General features: G+C 39.4%; 1 protein-coding gene and 1 long non-coding RNA gene across 7 annotated transcripts in view; both read right to left on the bottom strand.

Moving 5' to 3' along the window:
* Nucleotides 1–6,757: 6,757 nt before the first annotated feature.
* On the bottom strand, nt 6,758–7,275 carry LOC116041926. Its single transcript, XR_004103058.2, has 2 exons — nt 7,237–7,275; nt 6,758–7,153 (listed from the first exon to the last, which is right to left on the bottom strand). It is a non-coding gene; the product is annotated as an uncharacterized LOC116041926 (long non-coding RNA).
* A 683-nt stretch (nt 7,276–7,958) lies between these two features.
* The window catches only part of LOC116041925, an 85,731-nt gene continuing 69,621 nt past the window's right edge, over nt 7,959–24,068 (bottom strand). The window contains exons 1-4 of one of the 6 annotated variants that reach the window (XM_031287977.2): nt 17,566–17,571; nt 9,720–9,775; nt 9,223–9,582; nt 7,959–8,425 (exon numbers count right to left, since the gene is read on the bottom strand). In XM_031287977.2, the coding sequence (XP_031143837.2) occupies nt 8,169–8,425; nt 9,223–9,582; nt 9,720–9,775; nt 17,566–17,570 (678 nt within the window). In that variant the 5' untranslated portion in view covers nt 17,571 and the 3' untranslated portion in view covers nt 7,959–8,168. Of the gene's footprint in view, nt 8,426–9,222; nt 9,583–9,719; nt 9,776–11,306; nt 11,319–17,565; nt 17,572–20,783; nt 20,973–24,068 lie in introns of those variants that run through there. The other 5 variants (XM_035994348.1, XM_035994347.1, XM_035994344.1 and 2 more) reach the window with 5 other exon arrangements.

The raw sequence follows: 24,068 nt of genomic DNA, 5'->3' as shown, positions 1-24,068 counted from the left end.
AGTCCTTACCTAGCTACTGAGCATGTGTGACTCCCAACAAAGATGTTCCAGCAGTGAGAGGTCTCACTCTGTAGCTAAAACAGAGAGCTCAACACACAGGGTGAAAAGAGGAGCTGCAGCAATGTGCAGTACAACAAAAATATGGTGTTTTTTGAAAATTAAACCTTGTAAACCTATTCTGGTACAACCTCTAAATACAATTATGAACCTGAAAATTAGCATAATATGAGCTCTTTTAGTATAAAAGTCCACTGGTTAAGAGGAAGTACAACTTTTTTTCTCAGTTTTTTTTTCTTCTTAACACTTGTTGCTGATGTCAGGGCTAAAATGGAAACTCAGTTCATGTGAAATGGACTTCACGCTAACAGAGCTGTTTATAGAGATTATAGTAAGATAAGCATGTTGACAACAGGAGGAACAAGTCACGATGTCTCTCTGTCTCTCTCTGTCTCTTTCTCTCTCTGTCTCTCTCTCTTTGTGTCTCTCTCTCTCTCTCTGTGTCTCTCTCTCTCTCTGTCTCTCTCTCTCTCTTTCTCTCTCTGTCTCTCTCTCTCTCTCTCTCTCTCTCTCTCTGTCTCTCTCTCTCTCTGTCTCTCTCTCTCTGTCTCTCTCTGTCTCTCTCTCTGTCTCTCTATCTCTCTCTCTGTCTCTGTGTCACTCTGTCTCTCTGTCACTCTCTCTCTCTATCTCTGTCTCTCTCTGTCTCTCTGTCTCTCTCTCTGTCTCTCTGTCTCTCTCTCTCTCTGTCTCTCTCTCTGTCTCTCTCTCTCTGTCTCTCTCTCTCTGTCTCTCTCTGTCTCTCTCTGTCTCTCTCTCTCTGTCTCTCTCTCTCTCTGTCTCTCTCTCTCTCTGTCTCTCTCTCTCTGTCTCTCTCTCTCTGTCTCTCTCTGTCTCTCTCTCTCTGTCTCTCTCTGTCTCTCTGTCCCTCTCTGTCTCTCTCTGTCTCTCTCTCTCTGTCTCTCTCTCTCTGTCTCTCTCTGTCTCTCTGTCCCTCTCTGTCTCTCTGTCTCTCTCTGTCTCTCTCTGTCTCTCTCTCTCTCTCTATTCAATTCAATTCAAAGGGGCTTTATTGGCATGGAAGTTTCCATGTGTGTTGGCTGTTAGTGGAATATTCATATATTAAGAATGTAAACTTTCAGAATGTCAGAATATTGTCTTTTTCAGAATAAGGGCAAAACAATGAATATTGTGAATGTAAAGATGGTCCCTGTTGCACTTGATGACATGTTTCTTCATCACCATGAACACACACTGTAGTTCATTCACAAATACTCACTAGAACACCAGATGAGGATTAATCCGCTAATTATAAATATTCCCTAATAAACTCACTATTTCCTTATGTATGTTTGATAGAAAGTGAGCAGCTGAACTGTTCTGTGTTCTCCTCTAACAGATGTTTCTAGAGATGGAGACATAGAAGAGCAGCTGTACCTCTCTTCCTGTTTGATTTCTTGTCTTTGATCACTATTTGTCCGTAACTGACGTCTTCTGTTCTCACTCCGGAGTAGATTACAGCAGGATCACTCTCTGGAAAATAAATGACATTGATTATTTAACTTTTACTACAATCAATAATACTATTTTCCGTAGTATTAGAAAAGGACTTAATAGTTGATACATTTTAGCAGCAAATTTCATGATATAGCTTTAAGACAGAAGTGTCAACGTCTACATAAGGGGAAGTAAAACTTAAAATTTCACACTTTTCTTTTCTTCTTAACACTTGTTGCTGATGGCAGGGCTTAGATGGAAACCCAGTTCATGTGAAATTGACTTCACACTCACAGAGCTGTTCTTTTTTAGAGACATGTTGACCACAGGAGGAACAAGTCACCATGCCAACATGTCAGGGTGTCAACATGTCAGGGTGTCGCACAAACAACGCATGGTTATTAACACTTGAAATAATGTATAAATGTGCCTATTTCCCAGAGAGACTGAACTAGATTTAGTTGAGCGTCTTTGTTATGGCGCCATCAATATATTTGCCCAACACAAACTTGACAGCTTGAGTGAGAGATTCATGCCTCTTGCAGCCCGTTTCTAACTGGCTTTAAGATCAGACCTGAGTGATCAGATCACAAGAGGACAGATCTAAGTACAGCTGGAAACACTCGGGGTGCATTGAGATCAGATTTTAAAAACCACATTTGGAGGTGGTTTAGGCCGCATTTGTCCACATTCTTATTAACAGTGAGAACAGGAATGTGTCCTGGGCCACATTAGGACAGTGAGCAGAACTACCCAAAGTATCCACTAAACACCACTAAATCGTGTGTTTTGGATGTTAATATCATACTGTTATTGATGTGTCTGTGTTTGTTACTGTGCTGCTGCTCTTGGGAGCTCTCTGCAGCTCTGTTCATTGGAAAAGGCTGCCACCAGTATAATGTTATTTTTAGTAAAATGTCCCAGAATTCACCAATATGAAGGATATTACTCCAGATATTCCTGCTCTTACGTCATCTCCTTTAGTTATTTATTAGTCTTCTATAGCCAGAGTTACACATCATTGTTTTTGCTACGGAGAAAGCTGGCAAACTCAAATCAGCTGCTGTGAAATTGTTTAATTTCCTATAAATTCTTCACAATAAAAGCCCCCCCCGTTATTTTCTTATTGAAATGATTTTATTATGAAATTGTAAAATCAGGAAATGTTGGGTCTTCATCAGCAGTAACATAACACGACTCCTGCATGCGTACATTTGTCGACACACAGACAGACTGAAGGCAGCTCTGTTTTCAATTCACAGCAAGTTTCTAACGTATGATTTAGTTGATGAGTAGGAGACTAACAACTGACATTAATAAACACATGCTCACACACAACCAGCCTGTACGCAAGCAGAAACAGGGCCGTTCAATACATTAACACAACTCAAACCTCCTTACCAATTTATTTTAATTCCCTCTGCACTCCCAACTGTTTAATACTCAACACATTACTACATAATAATCCCTTCACACAGAGACCATGGGCTTTAGTATTCACTAGGTTCATCACGAGAGCAGGCATGTTTTCTATGCTACTAGTTTCCCATAAATTATATATTTAGAAGAAGTGACTGCACCAAGGAGAGGGACATAGTTTCACCAATCATTTGTTTATTTTTGCACATGTGACGCACACAAAATGTATGGTCACATTTTATGTAATTTTGTATGTTTTATTGTGGGATATTATTTATATGAGAGAGAAACGGTTGATAAGAGCCATAATGGTTAATCATTTATTCCTGGTAAGAGTACAAGGCTCTTTATAATACAGTTATATTATTATAGCTCAGTTATGGGACTGAATGAGGATAAATGTAGTAGGACATATTGAAATTGTAAATTGAATCTGTGTTTCATTTGAATGCTAAGGAGAAAGCTAACTAGCTAAGGTATTTTGTTTGTTTTGGGATTTTGGGTTGATGCTAAATGTAGAAAAGCAAAATAGAGAAACAAAAAGAGAGATATTTATGTATATTAGCAAATAAAAGATTCTGCTGAGCAAAGCTGCACTGAATGCAAATGTATAGTTTATATATATAATCTTTGGGTAACACTTTACAATAAGGGTACATTAATTAGCATTAGTTAATAAACTAACCGTTATTAATGGTTGAATACATTGTTTAATTAACATGTATTAACAATGCTCATGTTAGCTAAGGTATTAATTGATGCATTATTTACCATTAGTTGATGCCTTAACTAACTGTTAATCACAGTTAACTAATGTGTCTATTATAACATTAGTTAATGCAGTAATAAGCCTTGACTTACTATTAACAACAGTTAATTAAGGTGTCTATTATATCATTAGTAAATGCAATATTAAGCCTTGACTAACTGTTAATAACAGTTAACTAAGGTGTCTATAGTACTATTAGTTAATGCAGTAAAAGGCTTTGACTAACTGTTAGTAACAGTTAACTAAGGCGTTTATTTACCATTTGTTAATGCCTTGACTAACTGTTAATAACAGTTAAATAATGTGTCTCTTTTACCATTAGTTAATGCAGTAACAAGCATTGACTAACTGTTAATCACAGTTAAAGGCTGCGGGCAACATGTGGTGCTAATACTCTGCCAAAGAAAGCATGGTGTATGCTTATCTTGTTTATCATCTGGCTGATAAAGGAACAAGGTTTGTTAGTGTTTACTCTAATATTGTTTGTATTGTCAGTCCAATTTAGGCTTTTTAGTACATTACCTAATGTGAAAATGTACACCTTAGTTAGCTGTTATTAAAAGTCAAGGCTTGTTACTGCATTAACTAATGGTAAAATTGACATTATTTAACTGTGATTAACAGTTAGTCAAGGCTTGTTACTGCATTAACTAATGGTAAAAGAGACACATTAACTGTTAACAGTTAGTCAAGGTATTAACAAATGGTAAATAAACGCCTTAGTTAACTGTTACTAACAGTTAGTCAAAGCTTCTTACTGCATTAACTAATAGTACTATAGACACCTTAGTTAACTGTTATTAACAGTTAGTCAAGGCTTAATATTGCATTAACTAATGCTAATTAATGTACCCTTATTGTAAAGTGTTACCAATCTTTGTTTTGTCCTGTGTCCTGCAGTGAAGCGTGTGCAGACCCCCACTCAGCTGAAGGGTTGCCATGAGAAACAGGAAACTGGACGACCACAGAGCTGTTAGAGCTGTTAGAGCTGTTAGAGCTGTTTAACCACACGGTACCAAACACCCAGACTCTCATGACAAGCACCACACACCCTGTTATCTACTATAATAGACCTTACACTGTGACTGTTGTGGACTAAAAATATTTAATTAGTTTTTTACAATATCCTTATTTTATAAAATGTTTTCCCAAAACGTCCTCTCAGGACATTAAACCAAGAACACACACGGTTTTCATGTGAAAATCAATAAAAACATCTTTACCTCTGCTCCGTCTGATTGGCTGCTGCAGGTTACGTGATATTGTGACATCACTGTATGTAATGTCAACATCTCCAGCTTCAGCTTCAGCAGCTGAAATAAACCAAAGTTAACATCAATTTCAGTCAGTTTATCCATTAAAGAGACATCCGTAAAGATGGAAACATGAGGAAGATTATGTGATTGGATCAAAAGCTCCGGAGCATGCTAAAGGGCCCTCGTGATGATTTATCAACAACAGGAAAGTGATTTTAAAACGGATGTTTGACTTAAAGAAACAGTTTGTAATTGGAGTTGAACATTTCTTTCTCATCTTTTTTTGAACGCTTCGCTCAAATTCAGAAATATCATTAGAACATACAGTATCAACAGTAAAGTGATGTTTAAATGTTAACTGTAACATTATTCGTCTTTTTTGTCATCTGAGACTAACCTCTAGGTTTCCTACGGATGCATCGTCTCACCAGCAGAACCAGGAGAACCAGGAGAACCAGGAGAACCAGGAGAACCAGGAGAACCAGAACACCGACTGGAACGGACCACAACATGGGGTAAGAAGAGGAAGAATCAGGACTGGAGGAGGTTGGAGGAGGACTTGTAGTCGTGGGTTTCTCTAAAATGAACAGAAGAATATAATTAAAACCACAGAAATAAAAGTAAGCAGATAACATGTTCAGTCATTTCACTGTTCTTCCTTTTCTATGTGAAGATTTAGACTTTTAACTTTTGAGTTTGAATGAGGGGCCGTCCACACGAGACACTTTTTGGTGTGAACGCATGTTTAGCATCGTTTTGACCGATCGTCTAAACGAGTCCTGTAAACGCCTGAAGACTCTTCTTTTAAACCTGGTCCCAGGGTGAAAAAAATTGAAAACGCCGCCCTTGAGCCTTCGTTTGGACGACGAAGCCGAATACTTGCGTATCGATGATGTCATCGCCACACCCCTGGATCTCTAGCTTTCGACCTTGTATCCCGCGACAACAACAAAGGTGGACTACATGCTTCTGTCCATGTGTTTTATGAGCTGGTCCAACACTACTGAGTTGATGCACCTGATATCAGATACAAACACTGGTTTTCTGTCTTCATGCAGCTGCAGAACCACCAGGAGGCCCAAAAGTCAGATCATCATTGGAACAAAGTTCAAACTTCTCAGAGCTGCAAAGTTCTCATAGTCTCTGCTGTGATATTTCTAGTAGATGCAGCTGTAAGATGTCCAGCAGCAATGTTTCTATATTACCTTCTGTTTGTGGCGTTTGCTTTGTTTGAACTTCCTTTAGTCTCTGTCTCCTCCAGCAGAACAAGTCAGATCCAGAACTGATCCAGATGTGAGGAGACATTTGGCAGCTTCACTTCTTACGTTCTGGGTCCAAACTGTTTGAAGGAAGAAAAATAACATCAGTTACACATCTCTACTGATCAATATATACTTATTTTAAGTACTCTAAGTATGTTTAGGTGATACATATTTACTTTTACTTATGTAAGAATGCAGAACTTTGACTTGTAGTGGAGTGTTTTCACAGTGTGGTATTGGTAATTTTTAAGACCAGACACAACATGGACCAACCAGGACCAGGTCTGGTATATGTGCTGACAGGGTGATTGGGTAATGAGACCCAGGTGATCAGGATGAGGAGAGTCTGAGGACACCTGGTGGACAGCTGGACAATCTTCTTATTCTTCTGCTAAACACTTCTGAAGCACTTTGTTCTTAAAAATAAAAAGTAACTATTGTTTTCTATAATGTGAAATATACCTTAGTATTTATTATTTACTGTGAATGTATTGTGAGACTGTTTTCATATATATAACCTCTGAATGTTTACATTATAAGTTGAATCACTCAGTGGATCAAGTCAAGTCAACTTTATTGGTGTTTTGTGGTTCTAATTCAACAAATCATCAGAAGTTTAATATGATCAGTTAGAGCTGCAACATTTTCAGATATCAGTCAGCAAAGAACATTTAAATTAATAACATTTAAATAACTTTATTTAGTTAGAAACACAACATACTAATCTTCCAGAAATTGTGGACTTTTCAAGTTTAACATCTTACTGAAATATAACGGAAACATTTCAGTTTGTGACAAATGAATGAATGAGATCAAACATTTAAAACCTGTCAGATAAAATCAGAGCAGAAGATCTTTGTGATCATCAGTTCATTTAAATATCCTGATGGTCTCAATGATCACAGCTGGAACCTGGAGACAGACAGACAGACAGACAGACAGACAGCTGGAACCTACATACAGACAGACAGACAGACAGCTGGAACCTACAGACAGACAGACAGCTGGAACCTACAAACATACAGACAGCTGGAACCTACAGATAGACAGACAGACAGACAGACAGACAGACAGAAAGACAGCTGGAACCTACAGACATACAGACAGCTGGAACAGACAGACAGCTCGCCCAGAATGCATTGCCATTTACATTATCCTGTAAGCACCTTTTTTTAATAAAATGATTAGATATTGAAAGGAAGTGGAAATATTATATAGCCATGTCTACAAGTTCCTTTCTTGACCTGATCAATGTTTTAGAGTACATTATCATTTTAACTCAATTAATAAATAATAACTAATAAATAACTAGTTAACACTACAATAGCTGCCTAGCCTCTGCAAAATAGAAATACATTTTTGCTTTGAATGCATATGAATCAGAATCAGAAAAGGGTTTTGTCGTTGCCATGGTGAAAGGTGCATAAACATCAAACATATTAAACATGAATACAAAACACAATAAATATATAAAAAAACAAATACTTACATACAAAATAACTGTTGCATAAGAAATAAGAATTTGAGCCAAATACAAAAAATCTTAAGTAACAATAAGATTGGGGGCAATTGTAACATTCTGACTTTTTGCATTCAATGTATTATAGTCTTGTCCTTGTTACTCTAAATGTATTAACTGTATCATTAATTAGAGCACATATATATGTTTCTTGTACCAAAAGATGACGAGAGTATTTCAAGTCGTCTGTGAGTTATGAAGGAAAATGTAAAATATGTTACGATTGCCCATAATTATTCTTGTATATCAGTTCTGTAATTAGACTTTTATATCATGAATGTGTTTCAGTCATCACCTTCTACAGGTTGTTTGTGTTCATTTTGCTGATTTTCATGTGTGTGAAACATCAACATTGCTATGGTTACCTGCTGTTATATTAGCTGCCAATGAGAAACTAGTATTTTCTTTGTGTCTGTGATATAAACAGTTCATTCTATCAGTTAATGATGTTAATGATTTAACTCTGATCCATCATCTGCTGATCTGTAAGTTATATTCGCCAAATGGGAATCTGCTTCTCTCTGCAGAACTTTTCTGAACAAACAGAAACCAAAACCCAGCAGAGCTGCTGCTGTCGTCAGTCCACAGTAGAGACCGATCCTTCCCCGACTCTCTGGTTGTTGTGGACTTGTTGTGTTTGGTGGACTTGTTGTGTTTGGTGGACTTGTTGTGTTTGGTGTCTCAGGTTCAGGCCGATCCCTCGCTGCTGTAAAGAGACCAAACACATCTGTTTCATTCATGTGAAGAAAAACATTTCACTAAAAGAGAAGAAGTGTAAGGATCGTGGATTTCCACAGTACTGTTTTTGTTCAGGTTCTTATTTATCTAAAAAGCTGCTGAATTGGGGCGTTGTTGGCCCGACAACAACCCCTCTTAGCTGTTATATAATCACAACATATCAGAGCCTGAAGTGACCTATTGCTATTATAAAACAGTCATCAAGTATGACATTATGAAAGTTAGTCACATTTCAATTTAAATAGATTTTTATTCAGAAAAAATCATGTTCACAATAAAATCTAAGCTCTCCTGGACTGGCTGCCCTCCTCACACATACCGAGGCTGTTGCTATGGAAGGCAGCGCAGGTAACGTTAGCCTTCACTAGCAGCTAGCACAGACTTTCTTTTGTTTAACGCTAAAGAAAGGCAAACAATAACACAAACAAACTAACTGCTCGAGGCGGCGGTAGCGCAGCAACTACCGTGTTCTGCACGGTAAAATTATGTTTTTGTTAAAGGAGTCTGGCATCTTTGAAGAGAGCAGAGATAACGGCTTCAGTTCCCCCTCGTAAAGTGCTGTCTGACAGCGAGGTAAAGATCTGAAAATATTCTAAATATAGAGTTTGATTTGAAGCCAGCTCTGTGTCCTGGCAGTGCTTCCCTCCGAGGTACCAGCCATCAGTCAATGTTTTTCTCAGACGTTGTATGTGGTTATTATATCACGGCTATGAACCAATCAGATTGCTTGATTTGAGCTACCCTTTTCATAATGAATGAACTTACCAGTAACATTGAGCCAACATCTACCAGACTTACTCCCATAATCTGTGAGAACATCACACAGGTACAGTCCTGAGTCTTCAGTCCTGAGTCTGGACACATGAAGTCTGAGTCGTCCTTCTCTGAGGACGTCTTTGTCCCACTGGACTCGTCCTGCAAACTGTTCATCCTGAGACTCTGGGACCTCAACTCCTTCATGGAGATGAAACAGGACTGGATTTTTGAGATCAGTTAACAGTTCACAGAAGATATTAAGAGAGTTGGAGGAACTGTGAGGGTTGGTTGTGAAGGTCCACTCCAGTGTGATGTCGTGGTTCTCCTCTGCCTGATAGGAGGTCTGGGTCACATTCACTACAAATGTTCCTGTTGAGGAGACAGAGAGGGAAAGTGAGGAGCAGACACACTGACAACTTTAAACTCCATCTCCACATGTTTCTGTGGACACTTTAGTGATTCTTTGTTTAGTGTTAGTGGATAATAAAGTGAAGCTGTAAACTAACCAGAGACACAGGAGGTCAGGATGATGAGCAGCAGGATGCTGCAGATCATCTTCTCCCTGTGAGAGGAGACAGAGGTGAAGAGTCACAAACACATGAGCTCAGAGTTCACTTATTACAGGACAGAGAGAGAACATATACAGTCTGTTTATACTTCTTCCTCTGTGTTACTTATTACACGTGACTGATCAGAGGAGTGACAATAAGCAGCTACAGTGATGTATTTCTGTCACAAGATGGCGCCAGATAGTAGAGTTTTTCAACTGAGGAAGAACAAGGAAGTATGAGTCTACTATTATGATCTGAGATGAACTGTGGAAGAACAGAGAGGGCGGTGACTAAAAGCTGTAGTTAAAACATTTCCCAACCTTCAACTGGCAACTTGCCCTCACTTCCTTGTTATCAGACACAACTCTAACATTCCTCGTTCTCCAATGATTGTTGTTGCAGAGGGGGGTGACTAAAAGCTGCAGTTTAACGGTTTCTAACGGTCTTCAACAGGATCCTTGTTATCATTCCAAACTAAAACGTTGTGCTCATTCTCCAATGATTGTTGTTTTAATTAGGCCTTTGTTAATCTGTGACAGTGCAGCCTATTAAAATGATATATAGACTATATATCTGTGATAACTCTTTCAGTTGTCTTCTGAAAACTATTATACTAGCATAGGTCTAAATATATAATATATAGGCTATAACAGCAGCAGATTAATCAGTTTCATAAATACATCAGTTATTATCTGGATCAACAAACTTAATAAAGTGTTTAAACTGTCTGAGACAACACTGAAATAGTTCTACAATATTCACATTTAATAACCTGGAGGGGTGTTTTCTAGGACTTGAGGAGGTTCAGGGCTTAGCCTGGACCCATTTAAATAAACTGGCTCGCCCAGCTTGTTAATAGCCAGTGTTCATTTTAGCTTCCATTTCGTAGATATTAGTTAGATGGCACCAACATTTGGCCTAATCATAACTGGTCTGGTAACCCAAAGGACAGGGTTTTGTTCCTAGATTTGTGGGGTGACTTATGATGCCTTTTTACCTTTTTCTGAAGCAATTTGTGATGAAAATATCTTTATGTAAAGTGAAACATAGATTACAATACAAATATAAAAACATAATGGAATATTTAGCAGTAAGGCTTTCAGGCATTCTGTATTACTTTCAACTATTTCTTCTCCTGTAGGTCAACCTTCTATCTGAGTCAGCATACATGTAGTCTAGACATGACTTACTCCTCCCTGCTCTCTGTGTATTTTGTTAGGGAAGGAAACTATAATCATAATAATAATAATAATAATAACCTCCTTAAATGTGCACATGACAATTATTCAACTTAATGATACTTTAATGTTTGTGGATTTTAATATTTCAGATGTTGTCAGGATTGTGAGGCTCGGACCCAAAAATGCAAGTAAAGGATTTTATTAACAAAATACTTGCAAAGAAAGATATCCTGAGGTAGACAGGGAGGCAGTCCAAACCAAGACAAACCAAAAACCACAAACTAGAAAGCCAGAAGACATGAAAGGAATAAACCAGCAGGAATGAGAGACACAGGGAATGACAGACAGGGAGGGAGGACAATGAACTGACAAGAGACAAAGACAGCACAGAGACTACATACATGAGGTAACGAGGGTCAAACACATCAGGAAACTGAAGCTTAAAACATACACAAGGATGAAAACAGGGTAAAACGCAACAGAGACCACAGGAGACAGTCAACAACAAGGAAACAGGGAATGCATTAACACAATAAAACAGGAAAGACTAGAACAGAAAACCATAACCATGACAGATGTGTTGGGGCAAGATTTCTGCTCATGTTCAAAACGTTTTGCACATTCAAGATATATCTCATCCCATCTGAGTTGTGATAGTTTGAGAAAAATGAAGTGATAATGGTCTAATACAAGAATAACGTCACTATATTTCAGAAAATATTCTACCTGCACCATAGTCTGCTGTGCATTATTTCTCTGCTGATACAGTAGATCTCAGACCTTCTGACAGACTCAGAGCCCTGTTTGAGACTCTGCTCTCTGAATGAGAGAAGGTTTAGGGAAGTGGTTGTACGCTGCTCTACATCGGAGGTGGAAAACCGAAATAAATAATCATAAACAAGGAACACAAAGGCGACACATCTGCCGCAGCCTGCCCACAGCAGAGCGTCCATTATGATGACCTGAAGAGGAACAGACCAGGAAGAGGCGCTGCTCATCTCTTTTACAGAGAGAGTGGACACTAAGAGACGCACAGGTCTGCTTCAGACTCTGAACTTCAAACTAAATCATTAGTATTGCCCTCCTAAACTTAGTGTTGATGGCATCAATGTATTAGACTGATTGGGCTATGATTTCTCCGAAAATCTAATTTACACCTTTCAAAGCAACAAATAAGTAGGCTAATGACCAGGGACGTGCACACACATTTGGAGGGGCCATTTCCCTAATCTGGAAAAAAGCCCCCCCCCTGTCTCCAAAGTAAACATTATAATTCTGAATAAGTTCTACAGTATAATGTACCTTTAAGTTAAGAATACTATTGGCCGTAGCATCTATCTTTTTCCTTATCGCGCTTTTACTGACATGGCCCTTTCATAGGGACACTCACCACACTCATTATGTAGTCGTCTGATTTGTTGAGTGATGCTCCGCATGCTCTCCCTCCCTCTCTGGTCTGGAGCCTTGAGATAGGCCTCATCTTGATTAGAATTATTAGAATCTGAATAAAGTATACGCCTTTCAGTTTCACTAACGTCACATCTGACTGTTGGTTGAAAACTCACGTAACATATTGACTGTAAACAACGTATAACCTAGCATGATTCAAGAGCACTAAACATCATATCAGCCACACAACATGGGGTTTGTACAGAATAAGCCTTTAAAATCACACAAATAGCAGTTCAAATCCCTCCAATTCAAAAACCATAAAAGTTTATATAAAACGTCATTATGTTGAGTTGATTCTGACCCAATCAGCTGTTAGATCAGCTGAGAGGCCGGCGTTTCCCAGCATGCCCTTGGTCCGCCTGGGTCTTGCAGTCGGTGAAAAGCAACTGCGCTGCCTGCGTCTCAGAACTGCGGCCGCCTTGATCTCGTGAGGTTATCGTTGCCCACGTATGACGTCAGAGCAAGTCGGGATCAAGTCGGATCAAGTCGGATCAAATCTAACCGGCATGCATTGGGCGGCGATCGCCGGTGATCGATTCTGCGCAGACCTGGCTCATCTTGAACGAGCCTATTAGCTTCGGTTGATAACGTAGCATTTTACGTTACTATAGCTAAGCCAATGCTGTGCGGCGTGATGCAAACGTTACAAGCTGAAGCTGCACTTTATTCAAAGCTCAAGTGGATTTTTTTGGTTACTATTCACAGGGCATTTGTCATAATCTCCAGAACTTTAAAAACTCACGTGAAGGCTGAAGAGCTTTCCCTCTCTTTCAGATGCAGTGCTTCGTGTGTGAGAAAATAAACAAAGTCACGTGACTGGGGGCAGAGGGCATCGCTGAGGGCAAGCTTGGATGATATCAAGGGGGTAAGCTTCTCCCCACAACGCGTAGCTCCTATGGCGCCATTTTGATGCTAAACAAGCCATCACCCGCCGTTAGCATTCCTGACTGCCATTCATTTTGACGTCACTTTGACAGAGAATAACTTTACCTCTGAAGAGTTTAAAGACTCTATTTGTCCATTGTTTATTTCTTAAGAAACACGACAATGTATAAAAGGCTCCATTACCTTTTATCTCACGGCTCCGTAGCAGACGTTTTTGTAAAAATAGGCTAACGATTGTGTCATAACCACGGAACTTACTGTCGCATAGTAGATAAATTACCGTATAGTACAGGAGAAGCTTGCAGGCAGTTTCGTCTCACATTAGCTGTTTAAGTTTAATTACTAATGTTAGCTAGCATTTTAGTGATCAATAATTAGCCTGTGCCTATGTTATCTCCTTACATATACCTACGCTCTCCGTCTCTGTAAGATTGGGAATGATTGAGATTTCTCTTGGCACAGCTACCAGAAGACTTCCAACTTTCAGACACGTTGCTCACGTCACATCTACGTCGTCTCTCTCAGTTGGAGGCTGCTCAGTAACGCTCAGCCATCACCGGAAAAGTGCTTCTAATATTTTATTTCTGTCTATGGATGATATAGCATTTAATTTGATTTAACTTTAGTAATGATTGGCGTATTATCGTAATAATGCAGTCACCACAGCAAAAAAATGTAAAAAAAATAAAGAAAGAAAAGTTTATTTAGGCTCTTTCACCAGAGGGGCAGCTAAGCCAATCATGGCAAACGGGCAGTTGCACGGGCAACAATAGCAAGTACCTTTGCATGTCCCTGCTAATGATGGTCAGACCCCGCACGTAGGTAGGTGGGCTACTATTTTTCCGTACTATTCGCCTCGGAAAAATAAACTGGACAAAGTAGTTCTACCATGAGTTCTACAAAAAATGTAAGAACTGTGAGTGCCTTGGAAAATACTTATCTTCATAATTTGCATGTGCCATCCTGGGGCTTTTTATTCTATTATAGGCCTACTTATTTTTGTAAAAAAATAAATAAATAAATAAAGAAATAAAGAGAGAGAGAGAAAGAGAGAGACTTACGCCGAGGCCTAATGACGCCTCTGAGTCCTGGACAATAGATAGAACAAATAACATTAAAATGTTGTCATAATGAAAATGACTTTTCACTAAATGCTGCAGCTGCTGTTTAATGTCTTATAAAGCTGCCTATTAAAATGTTTTAGGAAGTAGCCTGACATTCAGGCCACTTCCTCTTTCAGTGTTGCAATATAGAAACAGTATACACTCAAACAACCTCATGTTGTCATATTGAAAACGACTCTTTACTAAATGTTTATATTATAGGATGTTGTTGAATGTCTCTTTACTGAGGAAACCAGTCATCTAAACTGGAGACAGATACCGTTTCCAGACTTATCTCCACCGCCAAGGCATATGGGAAACTCTGGACTCTCCACTAATCTATTGAAGTTTAATAGAAACTTTTCTTTATGTTTTATGTCAAGAAGCCACTTGATCTAAATAAACACCTTCAGTATTTCAGCACTAATTAACACACATCTAAAGTACAATGGTATGGAACGAACCATTTCCTTCTTTTCACATCCAAGATCAAACTAAAAAAAAGTGTGATATATTGAGCAAGCTAAACTTATGTAAACAGGTGTAGTTAATTTTTTAGAAAGTTTGCTTTATTTGTCTGGGCATAAATATGAAAACCTACCGTTGCTGTCAACGCGACTATCTGCTGCTACCATGTAGAGCCACTAATGATCCCCACTAACCTGGAAAGCGTTTTAAACAGAACGTAATTAAACAGCGGCAGCGGTGGCGCAGAGGCAGAGGACAGTAGCGTTCGCGAACGTAGATTCTGTCTCATTTGGGGTCTGATTAAACAGTAAAATCATCAAGTCAAGTGGGACACAACGATCTTTTACGATAAAACTGTGCGTCATATTACGGGAACAGCGTGAGTGCGGTTTCATGTCCATTGTTCAGCCTCAGAGGGGAGAAGAGGAGCGGCTGACTGTTCGCCTGAGATCAGCAGAGCAGACGGCTCTGCCGAGCGGGTATAATTACGACTTTATGAATGTCATAAACAGCTGATGGAGCAGCCAGGGCGCCGTGATACAGCAAATAGCGGAAACCCCTGCACCGTGGCACGTTATGTGGTGCTGGTGTTGCACGATGTAAATATGCGCTCCGAAGTGAATTTGACCGCATAAAATCGGCATATGTCAGACTGACCGGCAGGTCAAGGACGATGACGTGAAATGCCAAGTCTGGTCACCAGCCGGTCAAGCGGTGATCTCTACTGAACATTGTAACACTATGAACGTAACATTAGGAAGAACAGAAACAACAGCCACCCAGTCCGCAGAGGACAGGAGGTAGTCGGTAGATTTAGCATGGTGAAGCAGATTGTTGGCGGGGCTACAGATGATAAGGGAAGATATAGCCGCAATGCAATTAAGGGCCAAGCATACGCGTTTTATTATATTTTTTTAATCGCATACAGCATTTATTAATTTCTTTTACATTCACTCAGCTTCGCGTCGTGCAAAACGCCCCTAAGCTGTTCTTAAAATCACTAGAATCTAGGCTTCTGGGACTAGGCGTACTATTTTGGACCCTTTGCCGCATCCTTACTTATCATAAGCTGCCATACTCCTCGTTAACACATCCACTGCTGCAGGCATAGGCGAAAGAAACAGCAACACAAATTTCTGAATGGCGCTTTTTATTTTCCAAAAACCCGGACGGCTCGAGACAAGTCGATGAAACCATATGCACATTGGGTTAAAGCCGAATTACAATATCCACTGAAGCGACGTCAGCTGACGCTACACCTACAAGCTAAGAATCAACCTGTTATGGAAACCCAAATCCAAACTATTAGCTACCGCTCTGGCAAAATGGGTGAATGAATAATAAAAAAAAATATCTTAAAAGTCATAAAGTAACCTTTCTTTGCATTCATTTGGTTCCTAGTCAAGGTACACTGGTAGTAATTGCTTTCCATTGTTAATATGTACTTAAAAACTGTTCTGAAATGCAAAATAGAATTTTAATCATGTGATAAAACATGCGATTAATCGTGATTGACTATAGAAATTCAGCGATTAATCGTGATTAAGAAAAAATTAATCGTTTGACAGCCCTAAAAATGACCTATAACAGTCAGCAAAGACCATTTAAATCAACTTTATTTAGTTAGAAAGTTCTCCAAAGGTTCCTCAAGTTAAACCTCTTCATTTGTTAAAGTGAAGTATTGAGAAACAGTTACCAAGACGAGCCTGCTGCTCTTCATCATCAACACCAGAGTTAACTACTCAACTAAAAGAACAGCATAACGTAAAGGGCAATCATGGATTAATGGTGTTAATAACTTGACTTGTTCAGTCAGAATCAGGTTCATTAAAACAGTTGATATAGTTAATTAAAATAATATTTACTAGTGACAGCACAGTTTTGTGCTCAACATCCACCACAAGAGGGCCTGGGCTCTACTGGAGTAGATAAATAACTCTTTGTTCAAATTAAATTTCAAATACAAAGTTTGTGCAATAGGATACATTGCTTGTAGGTTTTTTGTGTGTAAGAATGTCTAAATCGTTTTAATATCGGCATTAAATGATGACAGACTATTTCACAGAGCACTGGTTGGTGTTAACTTGTGTCTGGGTGGTTACTGACACTGTCTGAATATGGTCCAGCCACACCTCGGATATTCCCCCAGACATCACTGTAATGTAAACCCAGCCAGTGTCTTAGTGAGAGCTGATATCAGAACATGAACCAGATGGGATGGTTTCTATAAAAACTAAACGACCAAGTAATGTAATCATGTATGTTACTGACAGACACAGCAAACCAGTTTATAAAACTAGTTCTCAACATGTAGCCTGCAGCCATGCTACGTGCAGCAGCAGCAGAGTAGAGGAGTGATGGAGGTCTAAACACGCAGCTTTACCTTTTATACATGTAGCAAATATTCACTAAGAAGATCACACTCACCTGAAAACTCATCCAATCGACTTTTAAAAACAGCTCAGTAGTAGCATATTCATCTTGCTGTTAGAATCGACTAGAATACTTGCAAAAAGTTTGCTTTGTTTGTTTGTAGTATGGGAAGTGAGAGAAGCAGAAACTTCTAAAAACCGTTTTAATGAAGTCCCAGTATTCCCAGTAAGAATCCTGAAAGGTCCAGACAGTAATAATGGATTCAGACTCAGATTCTCTCTCGTAGTGTTTGGTTAAAGCTCCCAGTCCTCCCAGTAGCAGACCCACACGCTGTAACACATCATCATCAACGGGTTGGTATGATACTGTCATACAGAGGGAGGAACTGTAATCTGATACCTGGCTGGCAGCCAGAGAGGCAAATAGCTGTTGGGAAGTGGGGGGGTGTCTGAGAGAGGGACGGAGAGGCAGATGCTTACTCTATGCAGCAGTAAGTAGGCCTATGTAAAAAAAGAAAAGAAAAAGAAAACAGTAATATACCTGAATGTGCTGAAACTCGAGTGGGACCATCACGTCTCTTCATGTCCTGCAGCGGTCCCTGTTGGGTCTCCTGCCAACACATTCTCACTCCCATCTGGTAAAATATGATGTTGGTTTGTTTGCACATGAATGATCTCCAGTGTGTATAACTGAGACATTATCTACAGGACGCCTTATCACTGCTCTGACTGAACACACACAGGAGGTACTTGACAAAGATTTATCCTTTTGAGCCATTGGGATTACTATCATGCAGAACAACAGACAGAACCGTGCTCGGGGAAATAATAAAGTACTAAAAAAAAAATGCTACTTCATAAAAGGAAATTAAAGTCCACGCACACACAGACACACACATGCACACAAACACACACACACACACACACACACACACACACACACACACCACCCCAAATCATGCTACACCTGCAGTCTGGTTTATATATTTTAAGCTCTTTTGTTTAATCCCAACTGCTTGTGATCAAATATACAGATTATTAAGAGACATGTGACATTTTGACCACAGCAGGATGCTAAATCAGACACCAGATATCTGACAGGAGCATCTTATGCAGCTCAAAACCTCAACAACAGTTTCATTACACACATCATGCAACATGAAATTAGCCTACAGTGAATGGTTGATGATGAATGAGCTACTGTTTATTTCTTAGCATGATATGTAAGTGGTTCTATGTATGATGTCATCTTACCTGTAACATTGAGATCACATCTCTTGCTGAGACTATATTCGTTAACACCGGGGATAAATGTTTAGGTGCCTGTGTTGTTGAGCCTCAGATCAGTGAAAGACATTCAGTCCTTCCTGTCTTAGTGAGATCTGGATCACACCACACTGGTCCCCTGTAGAGTTATCTTGATACAGCACGGTGACTGTCATAGAGGGAAATGGATGGAGTCTGACCTGCTGGGGTCAAAACACAGACTGAGGAAAGGAGCCACAACCAAAGGCAGAGAGATCACACACTATGTCAGTGACTGAGTAAATGAGAGTGTGAGGACATCTTGTGGCCAAATGTGGCACAACACCACCTTGATTTAACCCAAAATGACTACCATAGCTCTTTGAAGATCTGTATTACCAATATTACATTAAACCTTCTATAATTTCTTCATTCATTCATTCATTCCTTCATTCTTTTTAAGAAAGCTGTATAGTCTATGTACTGCCTATGTAATGATGCTCAGCATCCTCCTCAGTTCAGACTATAAATTATTATACACGTCAACATGTTATTCAACCTTTTCAATAAAAGTTGTATCCTCAGTTCTGCAGACACCTTTTGAAGTTAAATGAGTAAATTGTCTCTCTCTCTCTCTTCAGTCAAGACTGGCTATCTTAGTAATGTATGCATATTCTCAAAAAGGCCTGGCTAAAGTGCATTTATCCAGGTTTAATTATAAATTCATTGGAGTGACTCGTTAGCTAGCGGCTAATGACTACTATGTAAACAAACCAAATGTATGTATAGGAGTTGTAAATTTGGAGCGTCAACCAAAACACTTAATTTTCTGCATTTTAGTACATTTTTTAGTACAGTTATGGTGCAAATGTCTTTAGTTATGTAAAGAAAATTAAAATAGATTTATTTGGGGGGGGGGTGCACTGGCCAGTTTTAATTATTGGGGGGTTGTAACCCCCCATCCCCCCTGTAAATTACGCCTACGGCCAGATTGACAGGGAAAAAAACAGTTTTTAGTGAAAAAGAATGACTAAATAATCTGTATCTTTCATTTTTCAAAATTCTCCTGAATTAATTTACCAGTGACATTGAACCACAGTGACGGACTGGCCATCTGGAATTTGGGCCAATGCCAGAAGGGCTGCCCTCTATGGGCCACTACTGATAATAACAACAATCTGTCTTTGGTTTATTTTAGGGCTGTCAGCGTTAACGCCTTAATCGCGATGCGGTTAAGGGCCGACGCGATGCGATACATTTTTTTTAATCGCATTAATCGCATGCCGGCATTTATTAATTTATTTTACACTTCACTCGGCTTAGCTTTCATCAAGCTGCCACTTCCTCGTAACACATCCTGCTGCTGCAGGCTGCAGGCATGATGGAGAAAGACAGCAGCAATGAAATCCTGAATGGCGCTTTTTATTTTCCAAAACTCCCGGACAGCTCGTAGACAAGTCGAAAGCCATATGCACATTGTGTAAAGCCGAATTAAAATATTTACAAAAAATTACTACAGCTCTTGCGAAACGGGTGGCAACTAACTGCAGACCTGTCAGCATCGTAGAGGACTCGGGTCTTAAAGACGTACTACGGTTGACCTGTCTCGTTGCTGTCGAGGGAGACAGTAGTTTTCACGGATACACAGCCTGTACCACACGGAGAAAGTAGCCCAACTGGAACAGCTGCAAAGTGCTGCAAACTCTGTCTCATTAACCGGTGATCACTGGACGTCAGTGAGTAATCAACATTATTTAGGAGTTACTAAACACTATATTGACTCTAGTAAGGATAGGGATTTTTAGTTTTTTAGTTAGGTACTTGGAGGAATAGTGCAATAATGACAGATTCACACATTTTTCTTTTGTTTACAGTAAATCAATAATTACAAATCTTAAAATCAAGTTCATAAAGTAACTTTGCATTTATTTGATTCCCAATCAAGATACACTGGTAAAAATTGCTTTCGATTGTTAATATGTACTTAAAAACTGTTCTGAAATGCAAAATAATAGAATTTTAATCATGTGATAAAATATGCGATTTTCAAAACTATGTTATTGGCACTCAATGCATGTACTACCCAGAGGCTGAGCAGTGCTCTTTCCATGTTTATGTGGAGCTGTTGTATTATGTGCTGTGCTTAAACGTCGAGCCGTTGTATTAGTGCAGAATGTGCCTTTCATTCATGTGAAGGGGAACATGTTCCTATAAGACAAAGAAGTGTAAGGATTGTGGAAGTTCAAAGTTTTCTTGTTATATATCTAAAAAGCTGCTGAATTGAAACTGAAAGAAAGTTCTGCATCAACTTACCAGTGACATGGAGCCAACATTTACCAGAGCTACTCTCATTACTTGTGTGCACTTTACACACATACATTCCCGAGTCTTCAGTCCTGAGTCTGGACACATGAAGTCTGAGTTGTCCTTCTCTGAGGACGTCTTTGTCCCACTGGACTCGTCCTGCAAACTGTTCATCCTGAGACTCTGGGACCTCAACTCCTTCATGGAGATGAAACAGGACTGGATTCTTGATATCAGTTAACAGTTCACAGAAGATATTAAGAGAGTTGGAGGAACTGTGAGGGTTGGTTGTGAAGGTCCACTCCAGTGTGATGTCGTGGTTCTCCTCTGCCTGATAGGAGGTCTGGGTCACATTCACTACAAATGTTCCTGTTGAGGAGACAGAGAGGGAAAGTGAGGAGCAGACACACTGACAACTTTAAACTCCATCTCCACATGTTTCTGTGGACACTTTAGTGATTCTTTGTTTAGTGTTAGTGGATAATAAAGTGAAGCTGTAAACTAACCAGCGACACAGGAGGTCAGGATGATGAGCAGCAGGATGCTGCAGATCATCTTCTCCCTGTGAGAGGAGACAGAGGTGAAGAGTCACAAACACATGAGCTCAGAGTTCACTTATTACAGGTCAGAGAGAGAACATATACAGTCTGTTTATACTTCTTCGTCTGTGTTAGTTATAACATGACTAGCCAGAGGACTGAAAGCCAGATACAGTAATGTATGTCTGTCACAAGATGGCGCCATTTGTCGCCGTTTGTCAGAAGAAGAGGAAGTATTGTGGTTTGAGCTTTGAGAGAGTCTTTCTGATTAGTCAGAGTAAAGCTGCAGGAAGCGACAGAAGGATCGAAAGTTAGAGGTTGGTTGGAGCATAACTGGCTTTTGGAGGTGGGCTTTAGGCTGTCTACACCCAATCAGAAGTTAGAAACGGTACTTGTTTTTCTTCACACATTTTTTAAAAACTTTTTACTGGGTGGAACAAAACCCAACTCCGCCATACTGTTATTATCTTCTAGGTCATGGAGAAACACGGACCTTCAGTCCCAGACTGACTAACGTCTTTATTCATCAACCTACACCACTTATCACCGGGGCCATGCATTAGTCCGACATGTTTAAAGAAAGGAAAATTGAACTGAAAAAATTCACCAACTACCTGAGTCAAGTAGTAACACATAAAGTGTGGTATTCCTTATAAAAAACAATAGCCTATACAACAGACAATATAGAAACAGTCAACAATCAAACAACCTCATGCTGTCATATTAAAAATGACTCTTTACTAAATGTTCCAGCTGCTGTTTAAAGTCTCATAGAGCAGCTTTTTATGTGGATCAGGTTTCAGGATGATCTGTCTTCAATCAATCAAATGGGTGTTAAACTGTTGTTGTTGAATTGTCTCTTTACTGAGAGAACCGACCACATTATTATCTGTTAACTTCTGGTCTAATCCACCAACCCTCACACACTAAATCTGTACAACAGGATTCATATCATGACAACACCAACATCAACACATTCACACATTACCTTGTGTGTCTTCAGTCATTTAAGATCCAAACCAGGAGACCAGAGGACAGAGGTCCAGTTTGTGAGTCTGATCTGTTCTCTAACATGAAGCTAGTATAAAGACATGAGCAAAACCACAAACCACCCAACTGTACAGCATGTGTTTGTATTAAGAGATGACAGGAAACAGTAGAACACCGAGCAAAGTGAGTGAAGAGTCACAAACACACGAGCTCAGAGTTCACTTATCACAGGTGTCACGCCATAACCACAAACCTGGGAAACTTCATGCTATCATGATTAATATTCGTCTAGGGTTGCAAGGTTTGGGCGCCCGTGATTCTACAGAGCTGAACATTCCGCTGCCAGACCAAAGGTAAGGTGAGTAGGCCTACCTGTCCTCACTGCCCGGCTCCGCTTCGATCTGTCACTCCATCAGCTCACTCCGAGGTCCGGCACTAGTTAGCCTCAGTGCTCCAATGACAGTTATTTTTTAGACATTTAAAGATGCGGACAAATAACTTTAACCCAACTTTATGGGGGAAAAGGGGATTTCAACGTCCTTCATGCAGCACTCCTCCAAAACTCTCCTCTCAACGGCTGTCCTCCATCCCTCTCAATCACTTCCAGTGCTCTGTGAAATAGTGCTGTGACACAGATGAGAAAGAGAAAACATACCGTCTGTCTTTGGTCCTCACAACACCTGATCCTGTTCTTTCTGCTTTTAACACATTACTAACATCAGATTATTGCAGAGGAATCCATATCACTGTATCTGTTGGCTGATAACTTGTAGTATAGAAACACCAGAGAGTGTTTAGTCATCATTTGAACAAGTTTGTGCAAGCTTTGACATGAATTATGGGATGCTGTTAACTATTAATCCACAGATATCACAAAGGACAGAAGAACAGAAGCAGAAGCATGCAGAGCCATCACCTCTTAAATATCAGTGAAGCTGCAAAACAAAAGAAAATCTGAGAAAAAGTACCAAAGGAACGTTTCCCTGCATGAGTTTGTGATGAGGAAGTGAGATAATCTTTTCTGTTGGAAGCTGCACATCAGGCAAACTCAATGCCAACGTAATTCAATCTTTCACTTTTACTCAACACCTTTACAATAAAAGCTTTTTTTATTAAATTGTATTTCAAGTTGAAAATTCTCCTAAATTAGGATTCAGAAATCTCCTAAATGGGTTAAAAGTAGCTCCTACTGTAGATCAGCCGCAGTACATAAACAGAACACACTGTTTTATGAATGTCAAACAGCATTGGTCGTTCTAACTTTATCTGTAATGCTTATTGGAAAAGGGTTTCACTATAACCCAACCAGATCCATGATATTAAGTTTATTTTGATGAATTAGTCTCTAACGATTCCTAACAGATTCTGTCACAACAAATACAACAAGATGTTTTCATCACTACTTACTGGCAGCGATGAATTACTTCCACAACATCCCCATGAGTGTAGAATGAGGAAGTAGAACATAACATCGAATTCTGTTTGAAATGTTTTTGCTCTTTATTTCTGGGTTGCCAGAAATATCTTTTGTAGGATCAAGTCAAGACTAGATGCAAAAAAAGGATCAAATAATCATCAGGGAAGCTTTTATGACATGTTGAGAGGTACAAGCCCACTGTATCAGCCAACAGGATGCCAAGAGTTGCAGTCAATTTCTTAGAATGGTGGAATAAACAGTCAACTCATGTGACCCCTCATGTGAGCTCTATTTCTTAGAATCCCTGGGCTCACAGGAGGTGGTTTTGTTGTTGAGGATGTGGTGTGT

This window comes from Sander lucioperca, chromosome 17 (assembly GCF_008315115.2).
Source record: "Sander lucioperca isolate FBNREF2018 chromosome 17, SLUC_FBN_1.2, whole genome shotgun sequence".
In the NCBI taxonomy this organism is placed as follows: Eukaryota; Metazoa; Chordata; class Actinopteri; order Perciformes; family Percidae; genus Sander; species Sander lucioperca.
This window is presented reverse-complemented; position numbering and strand designations above follow the sequence as displayed.